Genomic DNA, 23,848 nt, shown 5'->3' on the forward strand with positions numbered 1-23,848 from the left:
GTTACCGTAGTGTTGCTATGGTGATTGGTGATGACTGCATAATACACCACACGGCCACTGCCTTGAGGCCTACAAGATTTAATTTTGCAACGGCAAATATTGAGCATGGAAAACGAATATGTAATTCAATTTGATTTATGAAATTCTACATAAGAGTAAAATAGACTATTAATCTTAAAATACCCTTCTTTAATTCAGAATACTTTCTTTAGTGACCACTTGTCTCTGCTCTACCCACCAAGCCTTGAACGCCCACGGACCCACGGTTTTTACGATTGGCCTTGCAGACATCCACCTTATGCGAGGAAAAACAAGAAGGCCTTCGTTAATAGAAAGCAATGCCATAACAGTGTCGCGTGCTAAGTAAATTGTTCCTATGTAAAGAAAACAATTTCGAGTGTCTTACACAACCAAAATACTAGTAAACTCATCAACACTGTCGATTCATCCTTTGTGGGGCTTAATCTGCAACGAGAAATTTAATTTGGACTCGATTTTTTGTTACCTCCAACTTTTCCTACCAAATGGTGTTCGGAATCATGTCTAGTCAACAACAGCAAGAAATGGTAATCTACCCATTCTCGGGTCTACATTTCTTTTCGTCATGCTTTTAGATCTTTCTCTTATCAAATGTTGCTATACGACTAGGGTAAAACGGTCGCCCAAAAGCACCCTAAGTCGGGTGCCCTACTATTTACATGTTATAGTCCTGTGTAATTTTTTTTTACTTTTTCACAATTTGAGCCAATAAAAATAGCTTGCATTTGAGAGCAAAGATCTCCCAGAATATTTTTTTCTCAAAATATGATTGCTGTTGCCCTTAACATAATATTTAAAGTAGATTCTAAATTCCACCAGGCAGTGGTCATAATGATGTCAGTATAATTTAGATTAAAAACTAACTTAACTTGAGTTTCTTTCTTGCTTTTACTTTCTAATTTTCATAGCCTTTATTAAAGAGCAAATATATTTTAGTGAATCAAAATGGGAATTTGTTACGAGAAGATACGTGTTAAAACTTTTTCGATCTCGTTTCGATGCGTCCCAAAAGAAACCTTTTGCTGGTATTCCTGCAATGGAATATATATACTCACTTCTTGTGGAGTAACGCCAAATGGAACTGCGCAGTTTTAGATAGCCTTCGGAAAGTCTGTGTCGCTGGGCGCTCACGGACTCAAGCTAGAAATGGTTGCTACTTTTATCGACCCAAGTTTGTTCGAGTTTTCGACAGTGCGTAGTTGGGACCACCAAGCAGACACGACCGGCCGGTCGTATCAGAGTCGAGGGTAGAAATGATTCGAAACTGCGTAGCGCAGGGACGTGAAAGCTCGAATTCAAAGCTCCGTCTGATGATCATTTCGTTAAGTATGAGGCTCTAATTGCTCTTACTTTTACAAGAAAGACATTCGAGGCATTTGCTGATCTTTAGATTATTTTACGGATTTTCAAAATTTCTTATTTCTTTTTCAGGACGAATCGGTGAATGCTAGTTCGAGTGTCAACAGCAAGCGTGGACGGAAACCTGGCCGCAATTCCAATAAAAACGGAGAACACAAGGGCGACATGAAGGCCAAACTTGGTAAGGTTCCTTTGCTGTACATTATGCCGCCCAACGTAAATTTGCATTCACAATAACTACGATTCACGGGGAAATAGTTTAGCATTGGGTTTTGTCTCTTTCCTGTTATTTCAAAGTAAATGTTTTCATATACATACGCATTTTCCTGCCGAATCGTACGCCTTCCTAACGCGTGTCTACCGATCAATCTCCTGTGCCCTCCTCCCCCGCCCTCGCTATTGGGTTAATCGTTAGAACATGCAAGATCAAAGTGAATGTTTTGATAAAAATTTTTATTTTTGTTGTCCTACCTATTGGACAACAGAAAGGAGCCGACAGAGTGCCAGGGAATGCCGAGCTCGAAAGAAGCTGAGGTACCAATATCTGGAGGAATTGGTCACCCACCGTGAGCGCTCCGTCTTAGTTTTGAGAAGAGAATTGGATCAGGTTAGTTGTTTATTATTTCATTTGAATAGTCCATAGAATGGATGCCTGTATGAAAAAAACCCATGCAATAGTTCCATTATTTCCTAATGTAATTGTACGTCGCGTCGTCGCCATATCTTATGATGATAGTGCAATTTACGATGTTGTTGGTCCCATGGTGGTTTCGTGGCGCATTTTAATTTAACCAGCTAGGATTAATGTAGGCGTCCCCCAAGTTGCAGGGCAGCAGAAACCGCCCATCTCCTCCGGGACCTGGAGATCATTAATCAAAAGCCGGCACTCAGATCTCTGTCTATTGGACTTGTTTACAGTATCGTCAATGGTGCATTGATATGGACGAAGGAAAAATGCCGGAAGGAATCGAACGTCTAGTGGAGGAGGTTCGCCGAGAGCGTGATCTGCAGATACAAATGAATCAACTGAATGCTGCTTCTCATACTCCCCGGCCACCTACGCGTTCCGACGAAACCGATATGATCGAATCTCCATCCTAAAGCACCCACACCATTTTCGTCCATTCAATTTCAAGACGACTATAACACCTTTCTAGACGATTGACAATACCTGTTCTCCTCATTATCTTGTACAATACCCTACATAACGGTGCAATGGCATATTACACGGACCTTCGTTAATGTGCGATTTATTATAATATTTTTTTTTTATTTTTTTTTTTTAGGAATGGAATTTTTTTCGAAGAGATTGTATGATTTTAATAGATTATTTTTGAAGTTCGAACATTCAATATTTCAAAGAGACTCAATACCATGAATATTAGGTAAACAGTTTCATTCAATCATGTTCGGTATCACTACAACTTGGGAAATGACTAAAGGTTGGGATGGCTTTTGGCATGGACTGTACAATTATTGGCTAACTACTAAACTTTTTTTTTAAAGAAAAATAAGAGCCCAACATCTGAAATCTCCAGGGTTGTATCAATCCAACTTCTTTTAATAAAATATGCTAAAAATCCAAATGTTAACTAATATTGCCTACCGGTTAGTTAATGAGGGGGTTTCGTCAACAAATTTCTCAGCATTTCATAAGAAGCGTTGATGATACCCCAGCTGATGAGAGCTCGTGTGTAATTTATGTGGACGCCAAAAAACATCTTGCGCAGAGAGCGTTCCCTCTCCTCGTAGACAATCCGGCTCGCTTTCCATAAACTATTGAACGGCCCTCCCACTGTGCATTGCATGTGCGACTTGACGACGTTCACCGGATAAAACACGGTGCTAATGAATGCTCCGACCTGCAAAACATGAAAAACTGAGCTAAATTTGGAATTGTAAAAGCCAAAAGCACTTTAAAAAAAGTTATTACCATAGCCCCACAGCAAAAATCTGATAATAACTTCCCTGTCCAATGATCTTGACTCGGCATACGATGGCTTATCTCTTCTCTGAGCGTAAAGAAAAGAGCATTGCTGACACTGTTTCGAAGCAATATGGGTGTCAGTCCTCGATAATATTCTCTGAACCCGTACTGACGGAGTTCAGCAAAGGCATGTGCAGTGTTCCTGAACCTCTGGTTGAAGTGGTTATCTTGCAGGAGCATCTGAACTCTTTCAAATGGAGCAAGTACTGCCTCTGTCAAGCCTGCTGCAGCTGCTGCTGTAGAATTTTTAAGGTGTGTATTCCACTGTGGCACCATTGAGTTCAACACTTGTTGATAGTGATTGTACATTCCAAACATAATGGACACTGATATTGTTTTCTGGCACAAGGGAGGTAAAATTCCCCTGTAAAGGAAGTGAAATCCTTCAGCTTTAAGCTGGATGTAAGCATTTTTTGTATGCATACCATAGAGCATCTAAAAAAATCAAAGAAGTAGTAAAGCTACCCACGTAATAATTGGCAAGTTGTTAATACCTGACGAAACATGACTTTGTTTATTGGAAAAGTGACTGTGATGTTGATGAAGGCTGCTCCCCAGCCACACACAAATTCCCTCCATTCTGGGTGAGGGATTTTGTATGCATCTAAGAAGTGTTCTTTTCTGTGTTCATTCCGGCTACTTGCCATTTTATTGTAACATGCACGTTTGATTCGATTATACAAGATTTACAACCAGCTTCTGGAAACCACATTTTCTTCCATTTTAAAAGCGATCAACATTACTTAATGCTGTACATTTCTAGGGGAAAAAAATAATACTTTTTTTATTAAATATTATGAAGAATAATCGAATCGTTCATTGACACTAAAAATATAGTTGACGGTCGAAAGTAGAACGAGTCTGCCTGAAAAAAAAATGCAGACAGCTAGTTGCAGAATCAAACGAATAGTACTCTTTCAGCTCACCAGGAGGACAGGAAAAACCCAGAAAAGGGGTTTCGAGAATTCACCTTAAAAGTATTAAAAACAAATGAAAATAAGGAATCGTGTACTTCCAACGGTGCACAGCGATACACAGAACGTTTCAACCACCACAAAAGATGAATTGATACAATTTTCAAAACTACAGCAGGATTTTAAAACCACTCAACGACGGGAAAGGCTGGTCAACATCGCTGACAAGCGGTGCCTACAGATTGGAATAGTAGATATTCGGCGGAGAAAAGCAAAAAGAAAGAAAAATCGTCGGCACTGCCCAAAGCCGACGATCGCAAAAAGCTAAACATTTGCACTTCTCCAAAGCAATACCTAAATCTTGTCTATAGTCACAGTTAAGATTTCTTTTTTTTTGTTTGTTGTTCACTCTCTCTCCCGTAGTGCTACACCGTGCCCCAAATGTAAAAATTTGAACCAAATGAAAATCAACTCTTCAAAACGTTGTTTCGCGGAATTTTTACGGATGAAGACATTGCTCGTGTCATACAACAATACAATCTAGTTGAAAATGGATGGGGTATTGGACCGAAAACGAGGCGAATTAAGTGTATAAGTGTGTGTGTGTGTGTATGAGAAGGGTGGGAAGAAAGATAAATTTTCGGGAGTCCAGTAGTAATCACAATAAATGATGTGGTTCTTTTAAAGTTGAGGGAGTTGCTCAATGGGTGTAGTAAATCTGAAATCTTCAGGAAAGAGCTCTGCGGCACGTGGGTACATCAGTTTATATGACTGGCGGATTGTGACGTCAGCCACGCCTGCTATGTCACCTATCTCTTTCTGCGTCTTTTTAGATTTTTCGTCTGACGCCTGTGAAGCCATATAAATGGCCGCAGCGGCTACTGAGATCGGTGAACGACCAGGGACGATATCAAGCTCAACTGCTTTACGAGCGATATGCGATGCCGCTCGCTGTACCATCGTCGGTAATCCTGAAAACAAAGTATTCGTTTGTAAGACAGGTCACTTTGTTTCTTGATAAACCGCAATAGTCCTTACCCAGGTTCGAGCAGAAGCGGGACATAAAATCGGCGGTGGTGATGATGTCGACTGAAGTTTCAAGTGCTTTGAGAATCAGTTTGAAACATCTTCCAATCTCTTTCTTGCTGATCTTACTGACGGCGCAAATTTCTTTGAATGTTCGCGGGACACCTTCTTGCCTATTATTATTTGAAAGAATAAATCTGTATGTAGAAAGGTGACATGCATCTTCTTTGGAAATAAATGCATACCTGCATGAAATATATAAGCATGCAGAGGCAATGGCATCATTGCTACGTCCTTTCAAATTTTTGCCATCATGGACCTGCTTGAACAGATTGTTGGCTCTGTCAACAATAGTCCTAGGTAGGTTGATCCTGTCTGCCATGTTGCTGATTTCTTTGAAGGCATTCACAAGGGCACGATCAGAGCTGCTCATCTAATTTTACATAAACTGGTCACAATTCCATTTCCAAGTTTTAAGCTATAAGTATCAAACATACTGTCCGTCTGTTTTGATACTTTGCAACACCATGCTCATCAAATGAAGCAGTGCCAGTACCAGGACCAATCATAGTTGAGAGATCTGTTCCATTTAGCAGAGCATTTTCAGCCCCACCAACACGAGAAGGATCTGCATTAGCTTTTTCATTACTGAAAGTTCGCCACTCAGAACCAACATCGATTACCCTGAAGAAACCAACAATAGATAAACCAACGGTCACAACACAAATTTTTTTTTGAACTGGCCACCAACCTGTCACCAACAACAAGTCCACATTCTGAACAAATCTGATCGCCCGCTCGATAGTCTTCAATTAATGGAGCGTCAGGATGCGCAGAACAACAGATTTTTATACCACCTCCATCACCCCTATAAATGATAGAAGAAAATAATTTAGTTGTTGTTTTTACGGATAACACAACGAAACACAAACACTAACCGAGAATTTGACGCCATTGTTCGCGGGAGAAGGGTAATAGACAACTAAATCACTATGCGAGCCCGCTGGGCTGTTGTGTACGTTACGTTTCACTATAGGCTATTGCTTTTTTGCAGAGATGGCGCTAAAAATCAAAACAAATCCCTCTCCTCCGTTCCCCGACCCAGTGGCGCCCGTGGTTTGGAATTGGAAGTTTAGACCCTCATTGACGGAAGTCTAAGAAAGCTAAATAAAAAACGATCAGGTAAAAAATAATAATAATAACAAAAGATAACATTTCCCGTGTTATCTATACGTATTGGCGTTCGTATACTTCTAGGAAAAGCACAATAAAGATAAAATATCTACGTGTAACGTGGCTGCAACGATTATTAGAATTCCGAATCAAATAAAAAGATCTACTTGCTTGATAAGAATAAAATTTAGAAAAACCGGTAATTAAAACATGTAAACAACGGATTTTGAAAGCTTTAAATAAATGATTTTACCTACACGAACTCCAGGAAAAAAAGATTTAGAATAAACTGCTGAAGACAAATGTACTTGGCGTCCATTTTGATTCAGATACCTGTTTTATCAGTTTTCATTTTTTAAAGAACCCAGCTCCCTATTGCCCTTAATTCACTTGCGACGAGCGACGATTAACGGTCGACACGCAGTGATAAAATTAAGCATGGATTCGATTCACCCGAAAAAATTTCAATAATAATCAAGAGAAAATTAGATTTGAATCGAGGAAAATATATTCTAGATTGAGCGCAACAGCACCAACAATACGGGCATTTTTTTTTTTACAAACATGAACGTAAAACGAATAACGTGAATAGGGGAAATACAGAAGTGCAAGAAACGGACAAAATAAAACAATGGAATTACCATGAGTAATAATGCATCAATCACAACTCGCTGGCTAAAAGCTGATCTTTCATGGAATACGTTGCGGGTAAAAGTTGTGGTTGACGGTCTTCCACCGGATGGCTCTTACCCAGAGATGGCTGGATGGATGGAAGGTTTGAGTAACTAGAATTTACAGGAGATCGATGAGGAGCTCCCAATGCTGTTGTTCGGTTATCATTCTGATCAACCATCACCTGTGGCCCACATCCATGATCATCTGGGTCATCCGATTTGATGAACAACCTCTTCCGGTCGCCATAGTCTACACTTTCTTCCCAAGCAGTGCTTTCCTCAGTCAATCCCAGAGCATTGCGGAAACGAAACTTGAGTGGTGATCCAATTGTGCGACGCCATCTACGATAATAGATCCAGCCTAAAACAGCCAAGATCGTCAACACAGACAGGCAGATGAGAATCGAAGCGACTGTTACACCGGGACTGGAAGGAGATTCAATATAATCCGGATTGATCCCGGCTTCTGCGCCCGGCACGACAGTGACCACTTCAGGAGATTTACCGGAACACTTGAACGGATTGGAGGAAGTAACAGCGACACCAATCGGGCAATGGCACGTAAAGCTGGAACTGTTTTTAAGCACGCAAATTCCATTATTGCAAGGAGAAAATGCGCAGTGATTCGGTAACTCGGGTTCCAAAACAGAATGGACAGTAATGATTTGACTAACATGTTCGTTTAGACGCTGCTCTGAAATGGAACTTCCATTGATCACCTGACTGTAAAGCACGTCTTGATCGCGGACACTCCAGGTAAGACGATTTTCAAAGAAGGTGAGTGACAACGGCTGCCCATTTGTGATCGCAACTTCGTGCCTTTGATTCATACCATTGTAATCACAACTGGAAATCGAACGAAGTGTGATGTCAGCCCAGTAGATGCGCGACTTGATTTGATCCAAAGTGATTGCGGTAGGATACATAATCTTGTCGACAGAGTACAGCCACATTGTAGATCGTCCGTCCATAGTAGCACGTACAATACGCCCAGTATAAGGTTTAGTATGTTCTGACCAAAACAGTAAACCCTTCAAACTATCCAAGGCAATGTCGGTGATGATGGACTGGGTGGTAATGATATTCACGTCAGCCTCCAGCGATTTGGCGATGACCCTGATGACGGACTGATCTTGACCATTTCGGGTTACATTCTTCACAGCGCTGTAGTAAATATTTCCAGTGGTTTTATCCAGAGCTAAACCGCTTGGCAGAAGATCGTTGATTTTGAAGATAAGTGACTGTCCGCCATTGTTACTCCTTCTAACACCTTCGGCAGTGATCCAATAAAATGATGAGAGCTTGTCATGGTAGGCAATGCCCTTGATAGAGAGAGTTGACTGGACTAGTAGGCGACTGGAAGCCACATCACTGTTGAGTAGAATTTCAGCATGGTAATTTGTTGCCACGATTAACATTGGACGACCGTTGGCAGCTTTGCACGTGTGCTGATCGTATTCCAGAGTATATCCGGGCGAGCAAGAACAACGATAGCTTCCCTTAGTGTTGTTGCAGTACTGGGAGCACTTGTTCTCAGCTGAGCACTCGTCGACGTCAACGCATTGATGGCCGTTGTTGAGCGATTCGTAACCCACCTCACACTGGCAAGTCGGTTCCTTCGGACCAGGAATGCAAATCTGTGGGCAATGGCCGTTGTTCTGACACGAATTAACTGAAAGTAGAAAATTAAAAACATGAACAATGAAATAAATTAAACCAATAAAAAAGTTAAACTTACTGCAACCAGATCCTTCGTCAGTACCATCTGTGCATTGGCGTTCGCGATCGCATACCAGACTTGTTGGTATACATTGTCCATTGGCGCATTGAAACTCATCTTCCGAACACAAATAAATGTCAGGATCCATACTGGGAGAACTAGATCTAGCAGTTGGAATGGATGTGTTCGTAGGACAAAGGGTTGGTTCTTCATCGGCGCTGTTGGAACAATCGGACAGACCATCGCAAACCCATGAAATGTTGATGTAACGCATCTCATTAGGGCACCTGAAGAGATCCGTCTTGCATGAGAACGGTAGATTTTCGCAGCCCTCTTCATCTTCGCCAAACGTGCAATCAAATCTACAATCGCATCTAAAAAGGCGGAAAAAGTGGCAATTTAAAAAATTAGTCAGTGAATAAAATGGCAGTCAAATTACCTTGAAGACATGGAGATGCATTCATTTGTACCCAAGAAGCAGTTATACTGAAGTGACGAACACTCTACCTCTGGTTCTTTAATTTTTTCAGTGGCGGACTCGTTCAGCTTAGCGCAAAGTTCCTCGTCTGTACCATGTTCGCATTCAGCAATACTGTTGCAAAGGGCCATTCTGGGCATACAGTCAGGTCGTTGAGGGCAACGAAGATAGTTGATTGGACACATTGGTTTCCGATTAACATTCGTGCAAAAACTGGTCTCTTCATCTTCACCGTGCTCACAATCAGGGTCTCTATCACAAACCCAAGTTAAAGGAATGCAAAGTCGACTGTGCGAGCAATAAAACTTGAGTTGCCGAACACATCGAATGAGTGCTGGTGCAATTAGCTTCATCCGACTTATCCATACAATCCGCTTGACCATCACACATGGCAGAACGTGGAATACAGTGATGTTGATTAGGACAAGAGTATTCACTATCCGACAGACATTCAAAAGGAGGGCAGGTGTCAGGCTTCATCAGAACGATCTTGACAATCAGCATCTCCATCACAATAGAAATGCATTGAGACGCATCCGCCATTGTTGCATTGAAATTGAGTACTGGTGCATCCGACTTCGGTAGTGGCGTTACGGCATTGCAATTCATCTTCACCGAGGGGGCAGTCGTTAACTCCATCACATCGATATTTGGCAGGAATACATCCATTTTGGCATTTGAACCATTGATCGCCAACGCAATTGACTGTATTGCAAACGTGTTTGTCTTCTGCTAATACCTTACCCAACGGGCACAAGCAAGTGGCTCCATTTGGCGTCGGTGAACAAATATCGCTGCAACCTCCAGAATGACCCAGGCAAGAATGTTCGTGGCTATCAAAATTGAATTGATCTACGACGGTCATTAGGCGATATTGAACGGAAAGGTCGTCAGAAGCATCGATGACAAATCCACGCATAGTCTTCGGATCCTGTTTGTTTAGCCAGCTGATGCGAGTAGAGAATTGAGTCAACCAGAAAACAGAATCCGAGCTGGCGTCCATAGCAACCGGAGTTCCAAGATGCGATCGTAGAATTGTACGATTTTGGCCATCGACCTCGATACGTTCAATGGTTCCACGTAGAGAGTCGCTAAAGTACAGATGTTTGCCATCGTAGGCCATTGCCGATACAGTGCCATAAGCTTGAACCAGCTCCTGCCGCGAACCTCCGTCCATATGCCAGACGCTGATGACGTGGCTAATGCGCCCTTCAACGATGAACATCAAACCGTATTCAGATGCAATGGTGATACCTTTAGGGCTGTGGAGATCTCGTGCCAAGACCAATCGTTCGTAGACGCCAACGTGATTTTTGTGGCCGACCAAGATAGTGCCCTGAGTTACTTCCGTCCAGTAAATATTTTCCGTGAAAGGGTCGACGTCCAATCCTTCAACCATATCAGCATTTTCAAAAAGAACCTCTTGCCGGTATGTTTCCAAATGCATGGAGTAAATGGTCCTCTGACTCATGTCACTGTAGATGATCGAATGACCTAGAGGGTTGAAGGCCAGGGCCCCAATGTTTTCCACATTACGCGTAGGCAGACGGGTGATGGAATCCTTGCCAATCTGATGGTGAGTCAGGCGAAAAATGTCGGTGTAGGTTGCGATGACGATGGAAGATTCGTGTGAAGAGATCGAGTCGCAAGTACGGTTGTCCTTGTTCAAAGTCATTCCTACTGGGCAAGCGCATCTAAAGCCTTGAACTGAAGGTGAGAGCAAACAAAGATGGCTGCAGATGATGTTTCTGCAAGGATTGGAGAGAAGATTCTGCTTGGATGGATGATGAACGTGAATGCCAGTTGGAGTGAACGAAGTTTCTTTGATCAAAATCTGAAAAGAATAGTGGAATAAACTTATGGTTTTCAAACATTCAAATAAAGCACAATGCAATACCTTGTAATCCTTGCCGGTAAATTTATCCACGGAGAGGACTTCATGCTCGAGAGGGTCAGACCAGAAGATAGTGTTTTCGAATATGTCAAGCGCGTAAGGGTGTGTGACTTTAACCGCAAGAATTTTACGATCTGAACCGTCGAGGCGTGAGCTTTCAATCCGATTAAGTTTGGCGTCACCCCAAAAGATGCGCTGGATAGTTTCATCCACGACCAATCCGTTTGGCCATACAATATCGGTAGTAATGACATTTTTCCGCTGCGATCCATCCATGCCAGCTGAGCCAATGTGTGGTTGGGAACCCCAATCAGACCAAAATAGCATACCCTCTTCAGGATACACGGCCACAGCGCGAGGTTTGTCTAATTGCCCAGTGATAACAACTGTGCAGATTGTAGCATGAAAATCGCAAACGACAATATGTTTCCGGCCAGAATCTGTGAAGTAAATGTGTCTTCCAACCCAATCGATCGCCAAATCTTCAACCATTTCGACGCCAACAGAGACCACATACTGGAACGCCGATCCGTCTACCATTGACTTGTAAATACCCGCTTTGTCTTTAGTTTTCTCGTTCCAGTAGATGAAGCCATCCTCGTAGTCACCAGTGACGCCATGGGCTTGGGAGATACCCGACTGAACGAGACCATATTCCTTTGAAGGAATTGAAATGTAGCGAATATCCCGATCCGTAGTGATGACCAGCATCGGTTCAGGTCCTGTAATACAACAATGTTGATAAAAACCATCCGACATTATACTTTAAGCCAAAAACTAACCATTAGCTATGCAACTCTTCTTATCCCGGGCTCCAGGAGTATAACCAGCGACACAGGAACACTCAAATCCGCCTCTGCTGTTGGAGCATTTCTGACTGCACAGGGGTGGATCGATCGAACACTCATCGATATCTGTAATATAAGATGCAATTGAAGTAACTTGCCAGAAATGCATTGTTTAACGCACTTACCAACGCAAGTTGTCCCATTGAGTTGAAAACCCTGAGGGCAAGAGCAGATGGGGCCACGAGGAGTCTTGTGACACTCATTTGGGCAATGCGTATCGTTTGAACAATTAGATGTAGAATCTAGAAGCAGTATTTTATCAATTGTAACTCAACGTTATCAATTTATTTAACTTACTGCATTGCCCGCCTTCATCAGCTCCGTCATCGCAATCGACATAGCCGTCACATGCACGGCTAATGGGCATACACTTTTTACTACCCTTACTGAGACAGCTGAACCAACCATGTTCAGGCAGACAGCTGTGATTCATGTAAGCATCAGGACCTGTCAATTGAAGTGTTAAAACTGCCCTAGCACGTTGCAAAATGATATAACTCACCACATTCTTTCTCATCAGATCCATCAGCACAATCCGCTACTCCATCACACACCCACTGGTTTAATATGCACTCTTTGCCACACTGGAATCCATTTTTGCACTCCTAATGAAGGGGAAAATGTCAAGTAATAAAAAAACCTAAGATAACAATCATCTTACTATTGTTTTGTTGCAGTGAAGCTTCATCTCTTGCATCAGAGCAATCCTCCATGCCATCACATACCCAGTTTTGGGGGATGCACACCTGCCCCTCACAGTGAAATGTGTTAGATGGGCAATTCATTCTCGAGCCAGGTAACTGAAAAAATATCACTCCACATGTATGACAAGATCAGATTGCATAAAAAATAAGTTCAATACCAGGCCAGTGCAATTGAGCTCATCAGACCAATCTCCACAGTCATTATCCCTATCACAAAAGAAGTACATGGCAATACAATGACCATCCCTACAAGGTTTCATGTGAGGACTCCGACAAGGATAATCTGAGAGCAGATAAGTGGAGTAAATAAAGGCACAATTGAAACTTAGGAGTCAAGATAAAAGTATTGAAAATAACACTGAAATATTTCTGTAAAATGGCATAAGAATTGAATAGTACTTACTGCAATCAAACTCGTCGGATCCGTCATCGCAGTCGATCACGTGGTCACAATGTTGACTAGTAGCCACACACCCGTGTCCGTTTTTGCACGCAAATTGTTTTCCATCACAAGCTTAAAACAAAATTGAAAAGTAAAACCTGAATTTAAATAATATATTACACAACAGTACCTGCTGATATTAAATTCGGCAGTTGGACAAGCACAACTAACCCAAACCAAAGTAAACGCATTTAATTAAAATGACAGAAGTTTAGATCCCCAAATGGAAATTTTTCACGAGCAATATTTCTAATAAAGCTTTTCTTTTTTTGGTACAAGACTATCAACGGAAAATAAGTTAATTTAAAGGGAAGCCCGAGTGCGGCGTGCTAAATGTGCCTAGGGAAGAAATAAGAAGGAACGTGCGCTCTCGGCCCGTATCCTGAGACAGATTAATGATTTCATCGAAGACAGTTGCAGCACTTATTACGTTCGTTTCAGTCGTAGATGGCGCCCTGTAGTCAAGAGACAACGAAGAAATTTCGAAAGGAAGGGTTACGAAGTACGCCTCAAGTGTTTTTGAGGTCAGTCATTTGTTTTTCGGTTCCATAAAGAAATGGAAACAAAAAAAACAAAATGTCTCGCCAATCTGTCGACGTTGCCCATCTTACCCTCTCCTATCTTCGCAAAAAACCACCCCCTTCTCTGCTCGTTATGCCTCTAGAATATTCGAAAACTTGCACTGATTACGAACATTGATAACAGGTGTAGCAGGGTGAAATTGTCATTAGGCTATCTGTTTCAGACTACGATAATTTACGTTACCCTGTCTCTCAGCAGTCTGCAAGCTACACGTGATAGGTTACTCAACCTCTTAATTCAGACAAATGATTACGTAACAGTTAATATAATAAATGCGCACAATTTCATGCATGTTGCGCAGTTTTAACCACGTGTGTTTCAGACATTTTTTGTTTTCCATGCGATTTATTTCGTCCAAAGATTCAACGATTGCTTCACATTTATATTCCAATGGTAACTGATCCACTTCGCTCGCTGAAACTGATTGGATTTCATACAACACAGAAAGATTGGCGACAATTCCAGTTTGTGTTGTTTTTATATAGTAGATAACAAACAAACAGATTCAATTAGAACCATACGACTAGTGATATCGACCGCAATCGCGGAAGACGTCGCCTACGTCCTTCCATCAACTGCGCATTGGACGAGTTATCATCAATGTTTATTTTGTTGTCAACTGAAATGGGCCCAGCTTTGCTGTGTTGTAAAAGGTTGTTGAGCCTATGAATCAAGAACTTTGACGTTGTAAACAGTAGAAAATAGGCCGATATTTTTGTGATCCCCCGGAAACCGAAGACGCCGATAACTTGTTATGTGTATTTTAGTTTTATACAAAATAAATAGAAAATGAAGATTTTATTGCGTTATGTGATCTGTTGTGAAATTCAAATAACGCCATCATCGCGAACTCCATCCCCAGTGCGTATTTCGGGATCATCATGGGGAAATACGATCTTGTATTTACCACATACATGTTACCATCACAAAAACGAATCACGTGTTACCGACACATGCGTGTTTGTTATTCCGAAAATTCACGCTTGAAACACAGTCATAATAAAGAAGAATTAAAGTTAACCCAGTTACTGCTGTATGGCATTGAAACTTGACATAATAAAATAAAAAGGATACAGTTTTAGGTAACGTCGTATTTTTTGGTTAGTTTAAATAACCTAGTTATTAAAAAAACTCGTCATCTTAGCAAACAAGAAAATCAACTCAAAGTGAGGGGGAATTTCCAATTTGCCTTTTTTTTGGGGTGGGGGGCATTCTGTACAAGTTGGTCTACTATATATGGTGTCAGAGAAATAAGACGGGATTTCCGGTAAAACATTTATTTATACCTTACTCATTGTTTATGCGTTGATAGAAGATGTCTCCAGTTTCCTTGGAACACTTACGCGTATGCTCGCAATGACTTTAAGGTTTCTTGAGGTTGCTATAAAAAGCCCTGGTTGATCAAAGGAAAAACCATCGACAAGCGATTGTTTCATCCACGTTCGTCAGAGGAACAGCAAAGAGAAAAGAAAATGCTTCGCCTTGCAGTAATTATTGTAAGATTTATAAAAATATTATTTTGCCTTGTTTTTGAATTGGGATGCTATTTTTTAAAATGGCGCTATTGACTAAATGCTTTTATTTGTTACCAGGTTTTATTAGCAGTAATCGTTTCTTCCGCACTTGCGCAACTGATTCCTTACCACTATTTTCCGCCAGGCGGTTTCCACCACCACCACCATGGGCATCATCACCACCATGGACATCACCACCATCATGGACATCATCACCACCATGGACATCATCATCATCATGGACATTACCATGGCTAAATCAGCCAACAGTTTTGCTAGATTTCTATGTAGACAATTTCTTTCTGGTGTCAGCGTTTGTATCAGCGTGAATTATACCCTTTACATATACACGTAAAGCAGCAAAAAGCTAACAAAATGATTTACAGTTACTATTACGCTCAAGTTTCCTAACAGGCGAGAGCACTAGGTAAACAAGAAACAGTTAGGGCAATTTTCTTCACTTTTGACAAAAGAGAAAGCGCTAAGTTCAGGGGAAATGTTGATCTCTGCTATTCTATAGAGTGATATTCTCAACATTGACAAGTCCAGTTTAATTATGATGAGTCTCAGTATTGAAAAATAAAAAAAAATAAATTAAATAAAGCTTACCGAGGCCACGTAGTTTTGCGCTTCAATGAACTTATCAAATGTGTAAGATAACCCGAAAGAATTGATTCTAAGCACTGCCACGATAGAAAAGTTTTTCACGGCACAATTGGAGAAAAGCCAAAACGTAGCCAATGAAAAGAATGAGGAATGGGCAGATAAAACTGCCGTAATTCAATTCGTTTGCTGGATCTCTTGGTTGAAACGCCTTTGCTGTTGTATTGTAGCTTGCATTTCTCCGGTTGTTTATCGTGTTTATCGTACCAGTAAGCACGCAGTCCGACATCAATGAACCACAGCGATCTGTATGGAGAAAAACATTGCTCCATAGAGTGGGAAAACTTAAAAAATTCCCTATAAATAAACTGAATGAACCATACTCTCGATTAATTTCTTCAATGAAAGGACTTGATTTCGGGACTCCATAAAACATGGGCTTCCAAGACTTGATTTCATGTGCCAAAGTTAAAATGCATTTGTTTCCCTTTGCGTTGTAGATTTTCAAGTGTGCTAAGGCAATACTGCATGGCTATGATAGTAATTAATTTTGTGATTTAGAAATTGAGGAGGATTTTCTATTAAAGTATAGTAGCTTACCATTAACGAAATATAGTTTTCTTTCTCGGCAACTGGTGTGACCATTTCTTGAAGGGTGAATTTTCTACAATCTGAACCACATTTCTGGATCATATCAACAACTGTTTGTTCAGCTTCATCGTTTGTTCTCTAAAAATAAAATTCTGAATAGAGAATGCTTTAATAATACAAGATTCCATTTTATACTTGCAAATCAATTTCTTGTATGGAACCCGCTAAAATGGTTGCCTTATAAGCCGGGTTTTTTGCTAAATCATTTAAGCTGTTGACCTCCGGTCTTTGAAATGTTACCGACAAGTAGGAAGTCAACGTAGAATTGTAGATATTAACAAAGACAAAGGCCACAAAACACCACGTCGCAAGAAGTAGTCTCTGCGGTAATCGGCATTGTGGAAAATAGCTCCCTTACGCAGCACCCAAACGAATAAATAGTTCAAATTGAAGATCAAGCGGAACCCACAAACAAATACTTACGATAACAAAATGTTGATTTTTTAAATATCTTAATTCTTATTGTTCATAGCGAATTATTCGGGTGAGTTTAAAATACGAACCAACCTTGAGAAACGATGACGCTGTATAAGTACCAAGCGATTGTTCCAGCCTTTGTTTTACGATCCTTAATCCACAAACGCTTTGCCAGAAAACTTAAAACGACAGAAATGGCAACGATCACAACACCGGAAATGATCCATCCTATCCATATCTGAATTTTCCAGGTGTGTGCCACGAACGATAGACAAGGATAATTTCAATTGAAAATTAGACATTTAAAAAATTTGGAATATCATTTTTACCCCCAAGGAAAACACATCAAACGCACTAGTCAACGAGACATTGTCCTCGGGATATTTCACTAGTATGCATGTAGAGTCTCCTCCAACTCTTCCGCAGAACTCGATAGCTTGATACCGTTCCAGCGAAATAGCTACTGGTACCAGGCCAAAATCGGCTTCCTGATAACGAAAAAGAAAAAAAAAATCATTTTGAACTCTAAACGTGAAAGATATTGATAATGAATAAATAATTTTGTACGTACACCTCTTGTGAGAGTCCCTATTACGCCATTCCAGGTGCCGTTGCGCAGGACTCCGTTCGTATTTTCAGGAGTCGCAAATATCTTGTAACTAGATGAAAATGCATAATGTATAAAACAAGTAGGTGGTGAGTTAAACGTGGCAAGAGTAGGCTACTTACGTGAACTTCAATTTCTGGGATAAGTAAAGGAGTTGATGGTATAACAAGTCCGTCGTGACCAATAGTATGACCCGAAAAGTTTTTCAAAATGGAAATCACGGGTGGAAACTGGTAAAAGATTTTGTTAATAATCGACTAGCTCCACCTTAATCAGCATTGGTATTACGGTTAAACGATAACGAATGAAATGACGACTGATTTGAAAAATACAAAGTCAAATCTGAACTTTTTTTTAGCTTTCGATTTGCTAAAAGGAAAATTTATTACAAACTAGAAATCGCAAAATGTTATACTGCCCTACATGTGCCGTGACGACTCTGAGTTCCTTTCCTTGTAAACCGTTGCGGAATTGACGACGTGGCATTTCGACTTCACCAACTTTTGCCAATGAAAAAACGTTAAAAACCAAAAATGCAAGGGACAACAACGGCAAATTTTTTGCCATCGTTCTTTGTTACCGTCTTTCGTCAGACCCTTCGGAATTATATTGGCCAAACTATTCAACTGGTCGGTTTTATAAAGCGGCGGAGTAGGGGTCTTCAGCGTTGAAAACTCGTCACATATAGAAAATTTATCCTTCTTGCTTGTAATGGAAAAATCCCTATTTATACCGAGATTACCATTGTGTTCGCCATCCACTACAAATGAGCTTGCATCCCGGGTGAATTGCAATGCACATGATACAACAAAAGCGAAGCGTATTGACCGAGGGGATGCAAAATGTCATTTGCTGAATTTTAGGGTATAAAGGCTTTCCATTTTAATCAACAAGTTGCCTTGGATACCAATCCGCATTGTGATTGGAATGGAAAGTACACAAACTAATGCCTCCAACATTTTCGTGCCTAAGATTTGAGTGACTGAAGGTAGAACAGATTATTATGTAGATTAGGTTTCCAGCAACGTGTGGATGTAGATCCACACACAGGGAAATTAATTTGTTCAACCCTTTTGTGTTCGTACCATATCGTCATTCACCTTTTGTCTACCAAAACAATAAAAGACAATCTCTTTGGCCGGGCATGCAATGTTACCTAGGTTACCGTAAAACAAGTCAAACTACAAGAATGGCCATGACGAATTATGATAGCTATAGAAAAATATTAATCTAAGGCAATATAGTAAAAACTTAATAGAAATTTAATTATAATAATAATAAACCTAACAAATAGGGATATTCCCCCTGACGATGGTACTTACCATTGACCAAGTCATCGTTGTTTGTGACAAGCTTCTTTGATGGCCTTTCATAAAATTCACAATCGTCATTCCAATTCTGCAATGTCATTTTATTTACTTGGGCTGAAAAGAAAAATTCTGCTAACCCTGTGCAATGATATCAGAAGTATAAGCAAAACCGAAAAAGGTTGCAACAGGAAATTCAGAATATTATTTCTAACGAAATATTTCCCAATAGGAATACAATAAATTGCGGAGTAACTGTCACCTTGGGCTTTCCAAAATTGTAAGCTTAAAAAGTCTTCAGGGATCTTTTCCAAAATTGGCTCGGAAAAAGAAAGACTCTTTGTAAGTAAATTAAATAGACAATTAAAACTTCCTAGAGACATACAAAGATAGAACATATACAGCTTAGACTGTTTAATTCCTTCTTTATATACTTTACTCACAATACAGATTGAAGATGTACTACTTCTGCACTTTAAGGCCTAAGTCTTCCATCACGTTCGGGATTAATTGAACTAGATCTTTGTGGCTAATTTGGAAGTCGCTTTCTTTCCATTTGCTTCGTAACCGTTGAATAACCATATTCATGGCTTTGCCAGCTGAAACAACATATTAGTGAATAAAGAAGCAAGTCATTGAAAAATAATTTTGTCTTGTTACTTGGAACTCCTTCACTCTTCAGGTCAGCTCCACCAACAGGAAACCTTGGAGGAACCCATTTCTCAAACTCATTCGCTAGCTCCAACTGTCCTTGATAGCGAAGCAATTCGGCGCCTCTCAAAATGGCATCTTTCATTTTTTGTTTCGTGTCGATCACTATCATCTGATACGGTCTACAAAACAAATGGTTCTCATTCTATATGCCTCATAGTAAAATACAACTTGAGAAATTACCTTAAGGTGGTTTCAAAGGCTCAGGTAAGAGATCACGGTAATGCACGATGAAAAACGAGAGTTCTTTGTCGAAATTTGGATACTTTAACCTTTCATGAAGAGCAACAGCCTAAAAAAAATTAAGATGTTATCAACAAAGATGTGTCAAAACTACAAATAAAAATAAATTAGTAAGTTACGGCTTCTTCCGAATCAAGTAAAGAGGCTAAGCAATGAGATGGGTTGTAACTGAATATTGTTACTTCTTGCACGTTCTAAAACAAGCCTAAACTCTTCCATGTTAGGTTTATCTCCAAGGCCAATATGAGGGCCTATTCCGAGGCGAAGCATAGTTTCTAAAAGAGTGCCGGCGTGACGATTGCTTAGAATCTGTTTTAATTCTAACCAGATTCTTTCTCCTGATATGCGAGAAAGACCTTCTATATTCTCCCGTATGGCTTCTTCCGTATCAGGCTCATGCACATTAGGATCAGGAGATATTCTAGCACAAAACCTAAAGTAGCGCAGAATTCTCAAATAATCTTCCTGAATCCTTGTTTGTGCATCTCCTACAAAAGCCACCCGGCGTTCCTGCAAATCATCCCAGCCACCGCAGTAATCATAAACAGTTCCATCAAAACCTAATTGTCATTCAAAATTGATAAAAGGAGTAGCAATAATATGTAGTATGCCATGTAAATACCAAGAAACATTGAATTCACAGTAAGATCCCTTCTGTTTGCATCTAGTTCCCAGTCCTGAGTAAACTCCACCACTGCATGTCTCCCATGGTTAATTACATCAATTCTTAAGGTAGTGATTTCAAAATTTTCTTTTTCGTTGATGCGTACTGTTATAGTTCCATGTTTTTCACCTGTAAGGTTGATCATACGGATATTCTCTGAGTTAAACATATCTTTCATTTGCTGAGGAGTTGCTGTGGTTGCAAAATCTAAATCATGAGGTTTAATATTCATCAATAGATCCCTAAATACAGAAGACAATTACTTTTACAGCACAAGCAAAGAGAAAGTGATAACTTTTGACTATACCTTACTGGTCCTCCGGCAAATCTTATTTCATAATTATACTTCTCAAAAATTGTTTTAAGCTGTATAAGTTCATCTTGTAAAGACTGACTTGAAATCTTCAGTGTCTATTTTCATGGTGAATAAATGACGCTTTAGCAGATGGGGATAGTAATGTGGTAGAGGGCAGGTCCTGGATTGAAAAGTGCTCCTTGGCTTGAAACTTTCCTGTTGTAGTTCTTAATTATCAAATATATTGAAATAATTCTGAGCACAACATCGTTTACTGTGAAAAGTGTCCTATGTGTTGTGAAGAATTCACCATATTTTCCAAGCCGCTTAAAGCTCAGTGACAATGCGGTAACTAGTTTACCGGTAGACATAAAGGTATCCGTACAGGGAAGAACCGTAGCTTAAAATAAGAAATTTCTAGAAATGATTTGCAATTTCTTTGATCCCTATTGCATTTTTTAATGTAAGAGTTATATCATTTAAAATGTAATTAGAAATAAAGATACGGGCATGTGAATGGTATATCAAGCTTCAAGTTTGTTAGGCACCCGGCGAATGGTATATTATTTGGGTTTAAGCAGACGACGCAGGCATTTGCATAAGCGAAATCCGCCATCTAGCGTTCTGATAGTAACTAGTTTTGTCCACTTTTTTGTTCGATCAATCGGAATCGCTTTACTACCAGTTGTTCTCAATGAATGCTTGTTTGTTTCTTTTTTGTTAATTCGTATTTCCAAATTTATTTATTAGTTGATCAGAACCGGTAGGTCATAATTAGGATGCCTATTCATGATAATGATCGTCATGCCGTAGTCTTAGAGATCGGAAGAGCATACACAAAGTAAAATTTTGTATTTCAGTAATGATTTTTGCATTTTCAGTCCAATGCTATGATTCACTTACTGTTGACAGGTGTGGTTTTGTTGGAGAAAACGAACCTCGGGTGATCATTCCCTCTAAGCTAGAGGGAACCAAAAACGGGGAAGGAATTTACCTTCATGAATATTCCACCAAAAAAGAACTTCATTCCAATCTGGTCAAGTTTCTCCACCATATTTTCTTCAAGTATTGTAACGAGAAATAGTATAGTATCATAAAAAGTTAAAATATCTTTTTTCTTTATAGATATCTGTTAGTCAATCACCGAGAAAGAAGAATTGTGATTGTTGAATCTCTATTATGTCCAACAGAGTTTCGAGAAGTTCTGGCAAATGTCCTTTACATTCATTTTGAGGTATCATACCCTTCCATTTCTGAATCCCATAACCTCAAAAAGAAGCATTTTTAAAAATTTAGGTACCATCTGTACTTTTTGTACCATCACACCTTGTCACACTTTACACTCTGGGGATTAGTACTGCATTTGTGATTGATATTGGACATGAGGAAACCACTATGATACCAGTGTGTGAAGGAACACCTTTAATCCATGCATGGCAAGCTCAACCTCTTGGAAGTAAAGCAATTCAAGGGTAATAATTTATTTAAATTTGAAATAATCAACTTATGCGTGCGCAAGTCATGCCCTGTAGTTTAGCATCGCAGATTTATTCGGACTACTAACGTAGTATGTTTTTCTTTACAGTCGGTTGGAGTCTCTTCTGTTGCTCCGTGCAAAAGTACAGGGAAACGATGGTCAAAAAGTCGATTTGGTTGATGTTATGCCGAATCTATCTCGTGCTGTTTTAGAAGATATTGTGGTGCGCACCTGTTTTGTCACTACGCTGCCAAGAGCCCGTCAACTTGTTGCTGCGCGGACGGATGAAGAAGGGCCATCACCACCTGTGCCCCCTCCTACAATTCTTTATCCCTTGTCTGGCAATAATAATCTGACTTTGGATGGGTCTGTCCGTGAAGAATCAGCCGAAATATTTTTTGAAACGGATAATGAGATGGTATCACTAGCGTCGATGGTTTTGGATGGCATACTCGCAGTAACGTATACTTAACCAAAAAATGTCGCATATGAGACTTTGAACAGTTTCATTTTCATAAAACAGTCCCCAATTGATTTTCGTGTCCCGCTTGCCGAAAATCTCGTAATAATAGGCGGAGGATCAATGTTGCCTGGGTTAAAGTTTCGTTTGCTGGCTGAAATAAGGGATTTGCAACAACACCCCAAATATTCCAGCCGCATAGCTCTTAAAGCGTTAAAAGTACATCGGCCACCAGCTAAATCCAACTATGCCGCTTGGCTCGGAGGTATCTTTTAAAACTAGATCATTTTGAAATAAGATGTTTTCAACTAAAACATTATTTTAAATAGGAGCGATATTGGGGGCAACGGAAGCGATCGCTACACGTAGTTATACACGCGAAGTGTACACGCAGACCAACCGCGTCCCCGATTGGAACAATTTGGCGGATAATACAAAAGAAGTTGATAGCAGAGCTGGTTAAATGCCACGCTTTAATGAGCGTTTCAACAAACTAAAAGTATATTCAACTACATTTGCTATACCAGTTATTGGTTTGAAATATATACAGGTATATTGATACCAGTTCACTATCAAATGCCACTCTCGCATTTAAATTTAATTCGCACAATTGACAATTTGCTGCTGCGTCTTAATTTTATGACGCCAGCGAAATATCTATCGACATTAGGCTGTTCGCCTTCATCGATATTTAAAAGCTGCATCGTCTGCTTCAGAAACGTGTAGTTAAAAACGTAATTTGAAGAACAGCGAATACCGTGTTCTTTTTGAAAGAGTATTTATTCGTCCGCCATAAGCATTTTTACCACTACTTGTTTTGTGTTTCTTTACCAAGAATGGGTGAAGATATTTCCTTTGTTCTCAGTTTCGTTCGGGAAAAGAGCCTAGAGGAAGCTATAGAAAAAGTGTTAGGCGAGTTGAGAGCAAGTGCCGATCCCGTTCACAACTGGAAGGTTCTTCATCTTCTGTTGAGCAGTGCCGGAAAAAGTGTCAAGATTAATACCAAAGATATTGTTAATACTTGTTTGTCACACTTAAAAAAACAAGACAATTCTGCTC

The 23,848-nt window shown here is 40.1% G+C and overlaps 7 protein-coding genes and 2 long non-coding RNA genes across 10 annotated transcripts; 3 read left to right on the plus strand and 6 right to left on the minus strand.

Annotated features, from left to right (window-relative positions):
• The first annotated feature begins 329 nt into the window (after nt 1-329).
• On the plus strand, nt 330-2,640 carry LOC116924595 (cAMP-responsive element-binding protein-like 2). The gene is made up of 4 exons (XM_032931108.2): nt 330-566; nt 1,471-1,579; nt 1,884-2,005; nt 2,317-2,640. Exons 1-4 carry the CDS (start codon nt 525-527, stop codon nt 2,497-2,499), a joined length of 456 nt encoding a protein of 151 aa, XP_032786999.1. The 5' UTR covers nt 330-524; the 3' UTR covers nt 2,500-2,640.
• Nucleotides 2,641-2,703: 63 nt separating this feature from the next.
• LOC116924333 (mitochondrial nicotinamide adenine dinucleotide transporter SLC25A51) lies at nt 2,704-4,283 on the minus strand. The gene is made up of 4 exons (XM_032930860.2): nt 4,165-4,283; nt 3,880-4,100; nt 3,332-3,820; nt 2,704-3,260 (listed from the first exon to the last, which is right to left on the minus strand). The coding sequence occupies exons 2-4, from the start codon at nt 4,030-4,032 to the stop codon at nt 3,012-3,014; spliced, it is 891 nt and encodes a 296-aa protein (XP_032786751.2). The 5' UTR covers nt 4,033-4,100; nt 4,165-4,283; the 3' UTR covers nt 2,704-3,011.
• A 93-nt stretch (nt 4,284-4,376) lies between these two features.
• On the minus strand, nt 4,377-6,422 carry LOC116924316 (transcription initiation factor IIB). The gene is made up of 6 exons (XM_032930841.2): nt 6,264-6,422; nt 6,077-6,193; nt 5,823-6,009; nt 5,571-5,758; nt 5,338-5,498; nt 4,377-5,270 (listed from the first exon to the last, which is right to left on the minus strand). Exons 1-6 carry the CDS (start codon nt 6,278-6,280, stop codon nt 4,981-4,983), a joined length of 960 nt encoding a protein of 319 aa, XP_032786732.1. The 5' UTR covers nt 6,281-6,422; the 3' UTR covers nt 4,377-4,980.
• A 561-nt stretch (nt 6,423-6,983) lies between these two features.
• LOC116923859 (low-density lipoprotein receptor-related protein 2) lies at nt 6,984-13,660 on the minus strand. The gene is given in 15 exon segments (XM_032930430.2): nt 6,984-8,844; nt 8,911-9,266; nt 9,332-9,675; nt 9,677-9,844; nt 9,846-11,204; nt 11,268-11,986; nt 12,047-12,178; nt 12,238-12,354; nt 12,410-12,559; nt 12,615-12,717; nt 12,774-12,794; nt 12,796-12,912; nt 12,975-13,099; nt 13,220-13,330; nt 13,389-13,660. Coding segments are annotated over 15 exon segments (5,568 nt in total). The 5' UTR covers nt 13,450-13,660; the 3' UTR covers nt 6,984-7,159.
• Nucleotides 13,661-14,240: 580 nt separating this feature from the next.
• On the plus strand, nt 14,241-15,904 carry LOC116924780. Of its 2 annotated transcripts, none has more exons than XR_004395169.2 (3): nt 14,241-14,922; nt 15,153-15,336; nt 15,433-15,573. It is a non-coding gene; the product is annotated as an uncharacterized LOC116924780 (long non-coding RNA). The 2 variants fall into 2 exon arrangements; XR_004395170.2 differs by lacking the exon at nt 14,241-14,922 and adding an exon at nt 15,062-15,107 and having other exon boundaries at nt 15,208-15,336; nt 15,433-15,904.
• On the minus strand, nt 15,650-19,768 carry LOC116924236 (glutamate receptor ionotropic, delta-1). The gene is given in 14 exon segments (XM_045176373.1): nt 15,650-16,114; nt 16,116-16,263; nt 16,341-16,489; nt 16,558-16,686; nt 16,744-16,961; nt 17,116-17,263; nt 17,355-17,513; nt 17,597-17,684; nt 17,755-17,807; nt 17,809-17,862; nt 18,056-18,132; nt 18,213-19,312; nt 19,383-19,538; nt 19,600-19,768. Coding segments are annotated over 11 exon segments (1,293 nt in total). The 5' UTR covers nt 18,119-18,132; nt 18,213-19,312; nt 19,383-19,538; nt 19,600-19,768; the 3' UTR covers nt 15,650-16,030.
• A 66-nt stretch (nt 19,769-19,834) lies between these two features.
• LOC116924220 (CCA tRNA nucleotidyltransferase 1, mitochondrial) lies at nt 19,835-20,726 on the minus strand. The gene is made up of 3 exons (XM_045168215.1): nt 20,516-20,726; nt 20,083-20,453; nt 19,835-19,942 (listed from the first exon to the last, which is right to left on the minus strand). The coding sequence occupies exons 1-3, from the start codon at nt 20,724-20,726 to the stop codon at nt 19,835-19,837; spliced, it is 690 nt and encodes a 229-aa protein (XP_045024150.1).
• A 41-nt stretch (nt 20,727-20,767) lies between these two features.
• LOC123474364 lies at nt 20,768-21,423 on the minus strand. Its single transcript, XR_006649093.1, has 3 exons — nt 21,128-21,423; nt 20,865-21,068; nt 20,768-20,799 (listed from the first exon to the last, which is right to left on the minus strand). It is a non-coding gene; the product is annotated as an uncharacterized LOC123474364 (long non-coding RNA).
• Nucleotides 21,424-21,471: 48 nt separating this feature from the next.
• Nucleotides 21,472-23,366, plus strand: LOC116924252 (actin-related protein 10). Its single transcript, XM_032930762.2, has 7 exons — nt 21,472-21,693; nt 21,765-21,917; nt 21,978-22,086; nt 22,149-22,324; nt 22,438-22,786; nt 22,853-23,054; nt 23,119-23,366. The coding sequence occupies exons 1-7, from the start codon at nt 21,632-21,634 to the stop codon at nt 23,250-23,252; spliced, it is 1,185 nt and encodes a 394-aa protein (XP_032786653.2). The 5' UTR covers nt 21,472-21,631; the 3' UTR covers nt 23,253-23,366.
• The last annotated feature ends 482 nt before the right edge of the window (nt 23,367-23,848 follow it).

This window comes from Daphnia magna, linkage group LG1 (assembly GCF_020631705.1).
Source record: "Daphnia magna isolate NIES linkage group LG1, ASM2063170v1.1, whole genome shotgun sequence".
Taxonomy (NCBI): Eukaryota; Metazoa; Arthropoda; class Branchiopoda; order Diplostraca; family Daphniidae; genus Daphnia; species Daphnia magna.

Bases quoted from the DNA above. Each gene is read 5' to 3' on its own strand.
- LOC116924595 (XM_032931108.2), top strand. From the start codon at position 525: ATGGTGTTCGGAATCATGTCTAGTCAACAACAGCAAGAAATG. The intron at 567-1,470 runs GTAATCTACCCA...TTTCTTTTTCAG, and splicing joins GTCAACAACAGCAAGAAATG to GACGAATCGGTGAATGCTAG. The intron at 1,580-1,883 runs GTAAGGTTCCTT...ATTGGACAACAG, and splicing joins CGACATGAAGGCCAAACTTG to AAAGGAGCCGACAGAGTGCC.
- LOC116924333 (XM_032930860.2), bottom strand. From the start codon at position 4,032: ATGGCAAGTAGCCGGAATGAACACAGAAAAGAACACTTCTTAGATGCA. The intron at 3,821-3,879 runs GTATTAACAACT...TGATTTTTTTAG, and splicing joins ACAAAGTCATGTTTCGTCAG to ATGCTCTATGGTATGCATAC. The intron at 3,261-3,331 runs GTAATAACTTTT...CATGTTTTGCAG, and splicing joins ATTTTTGCTGTGGGGCTATG to GTCGGAGCATTCATTAGCAC.
- LOC116924316 (XM_032930841.2), bottom strand. The intron at 5,499-5,570 runs GTATGCATTTAT...AAATAATAATAG, and splicing joins TGCTTATATATTTCATGCAG to GCAAGAAGGTGTCCCGCGAA. The intron at 5,271-5,337 runs GTAAGGACTATT...CTTTGTTTTCAG, and splicing joins CCGCTTCTGCTCGAACCTGG to GATTACCGACGATGGTACAG.
- LOC116924220 (XM_045168215.1), bottom strand. From the start codon at position 20,726: ATGTTTAACTCAGAGAATATCCGTATGATCAACCTTACAGGTGAAAAA. The intron at 20,454-20,515 runs GTATTTACATGG...AATGACAATTAG, and splicing joins TGTGAATTCAATGTTTCTTG to GTTTTGATGGAACTGTTTAT. The intron at 19,943-20,082 runs GCAAGAAGTAAC...AATTTTTTTTAG, and splicing joins TTAGGCTTGTTTTAGAACGT to GCTGTTGCTCTTCATGAAAG.
- LOC116924252 (XM_032930762.2), top strand. From the start codon at position 21,632: ATGCCTATTCATGATAATGATCGTCATGCCGTAGTCTTAGAGATCGGA. The intron at 21,694-21,764 runs GTAAAATTTTGT...TACTGTTGACAG, and splicing joins ATCGGAAGAGCATACACAAA to GTGTGGTTTTGTTGGAGAAA. The intron at 22,325-22,437 runs GTAATAATTTAT...TTTTCTTTACAG, and splicing joins GGAAGTAAAGCAATTCAAGG to TCGGTTGGAGTCTCTTCTGT.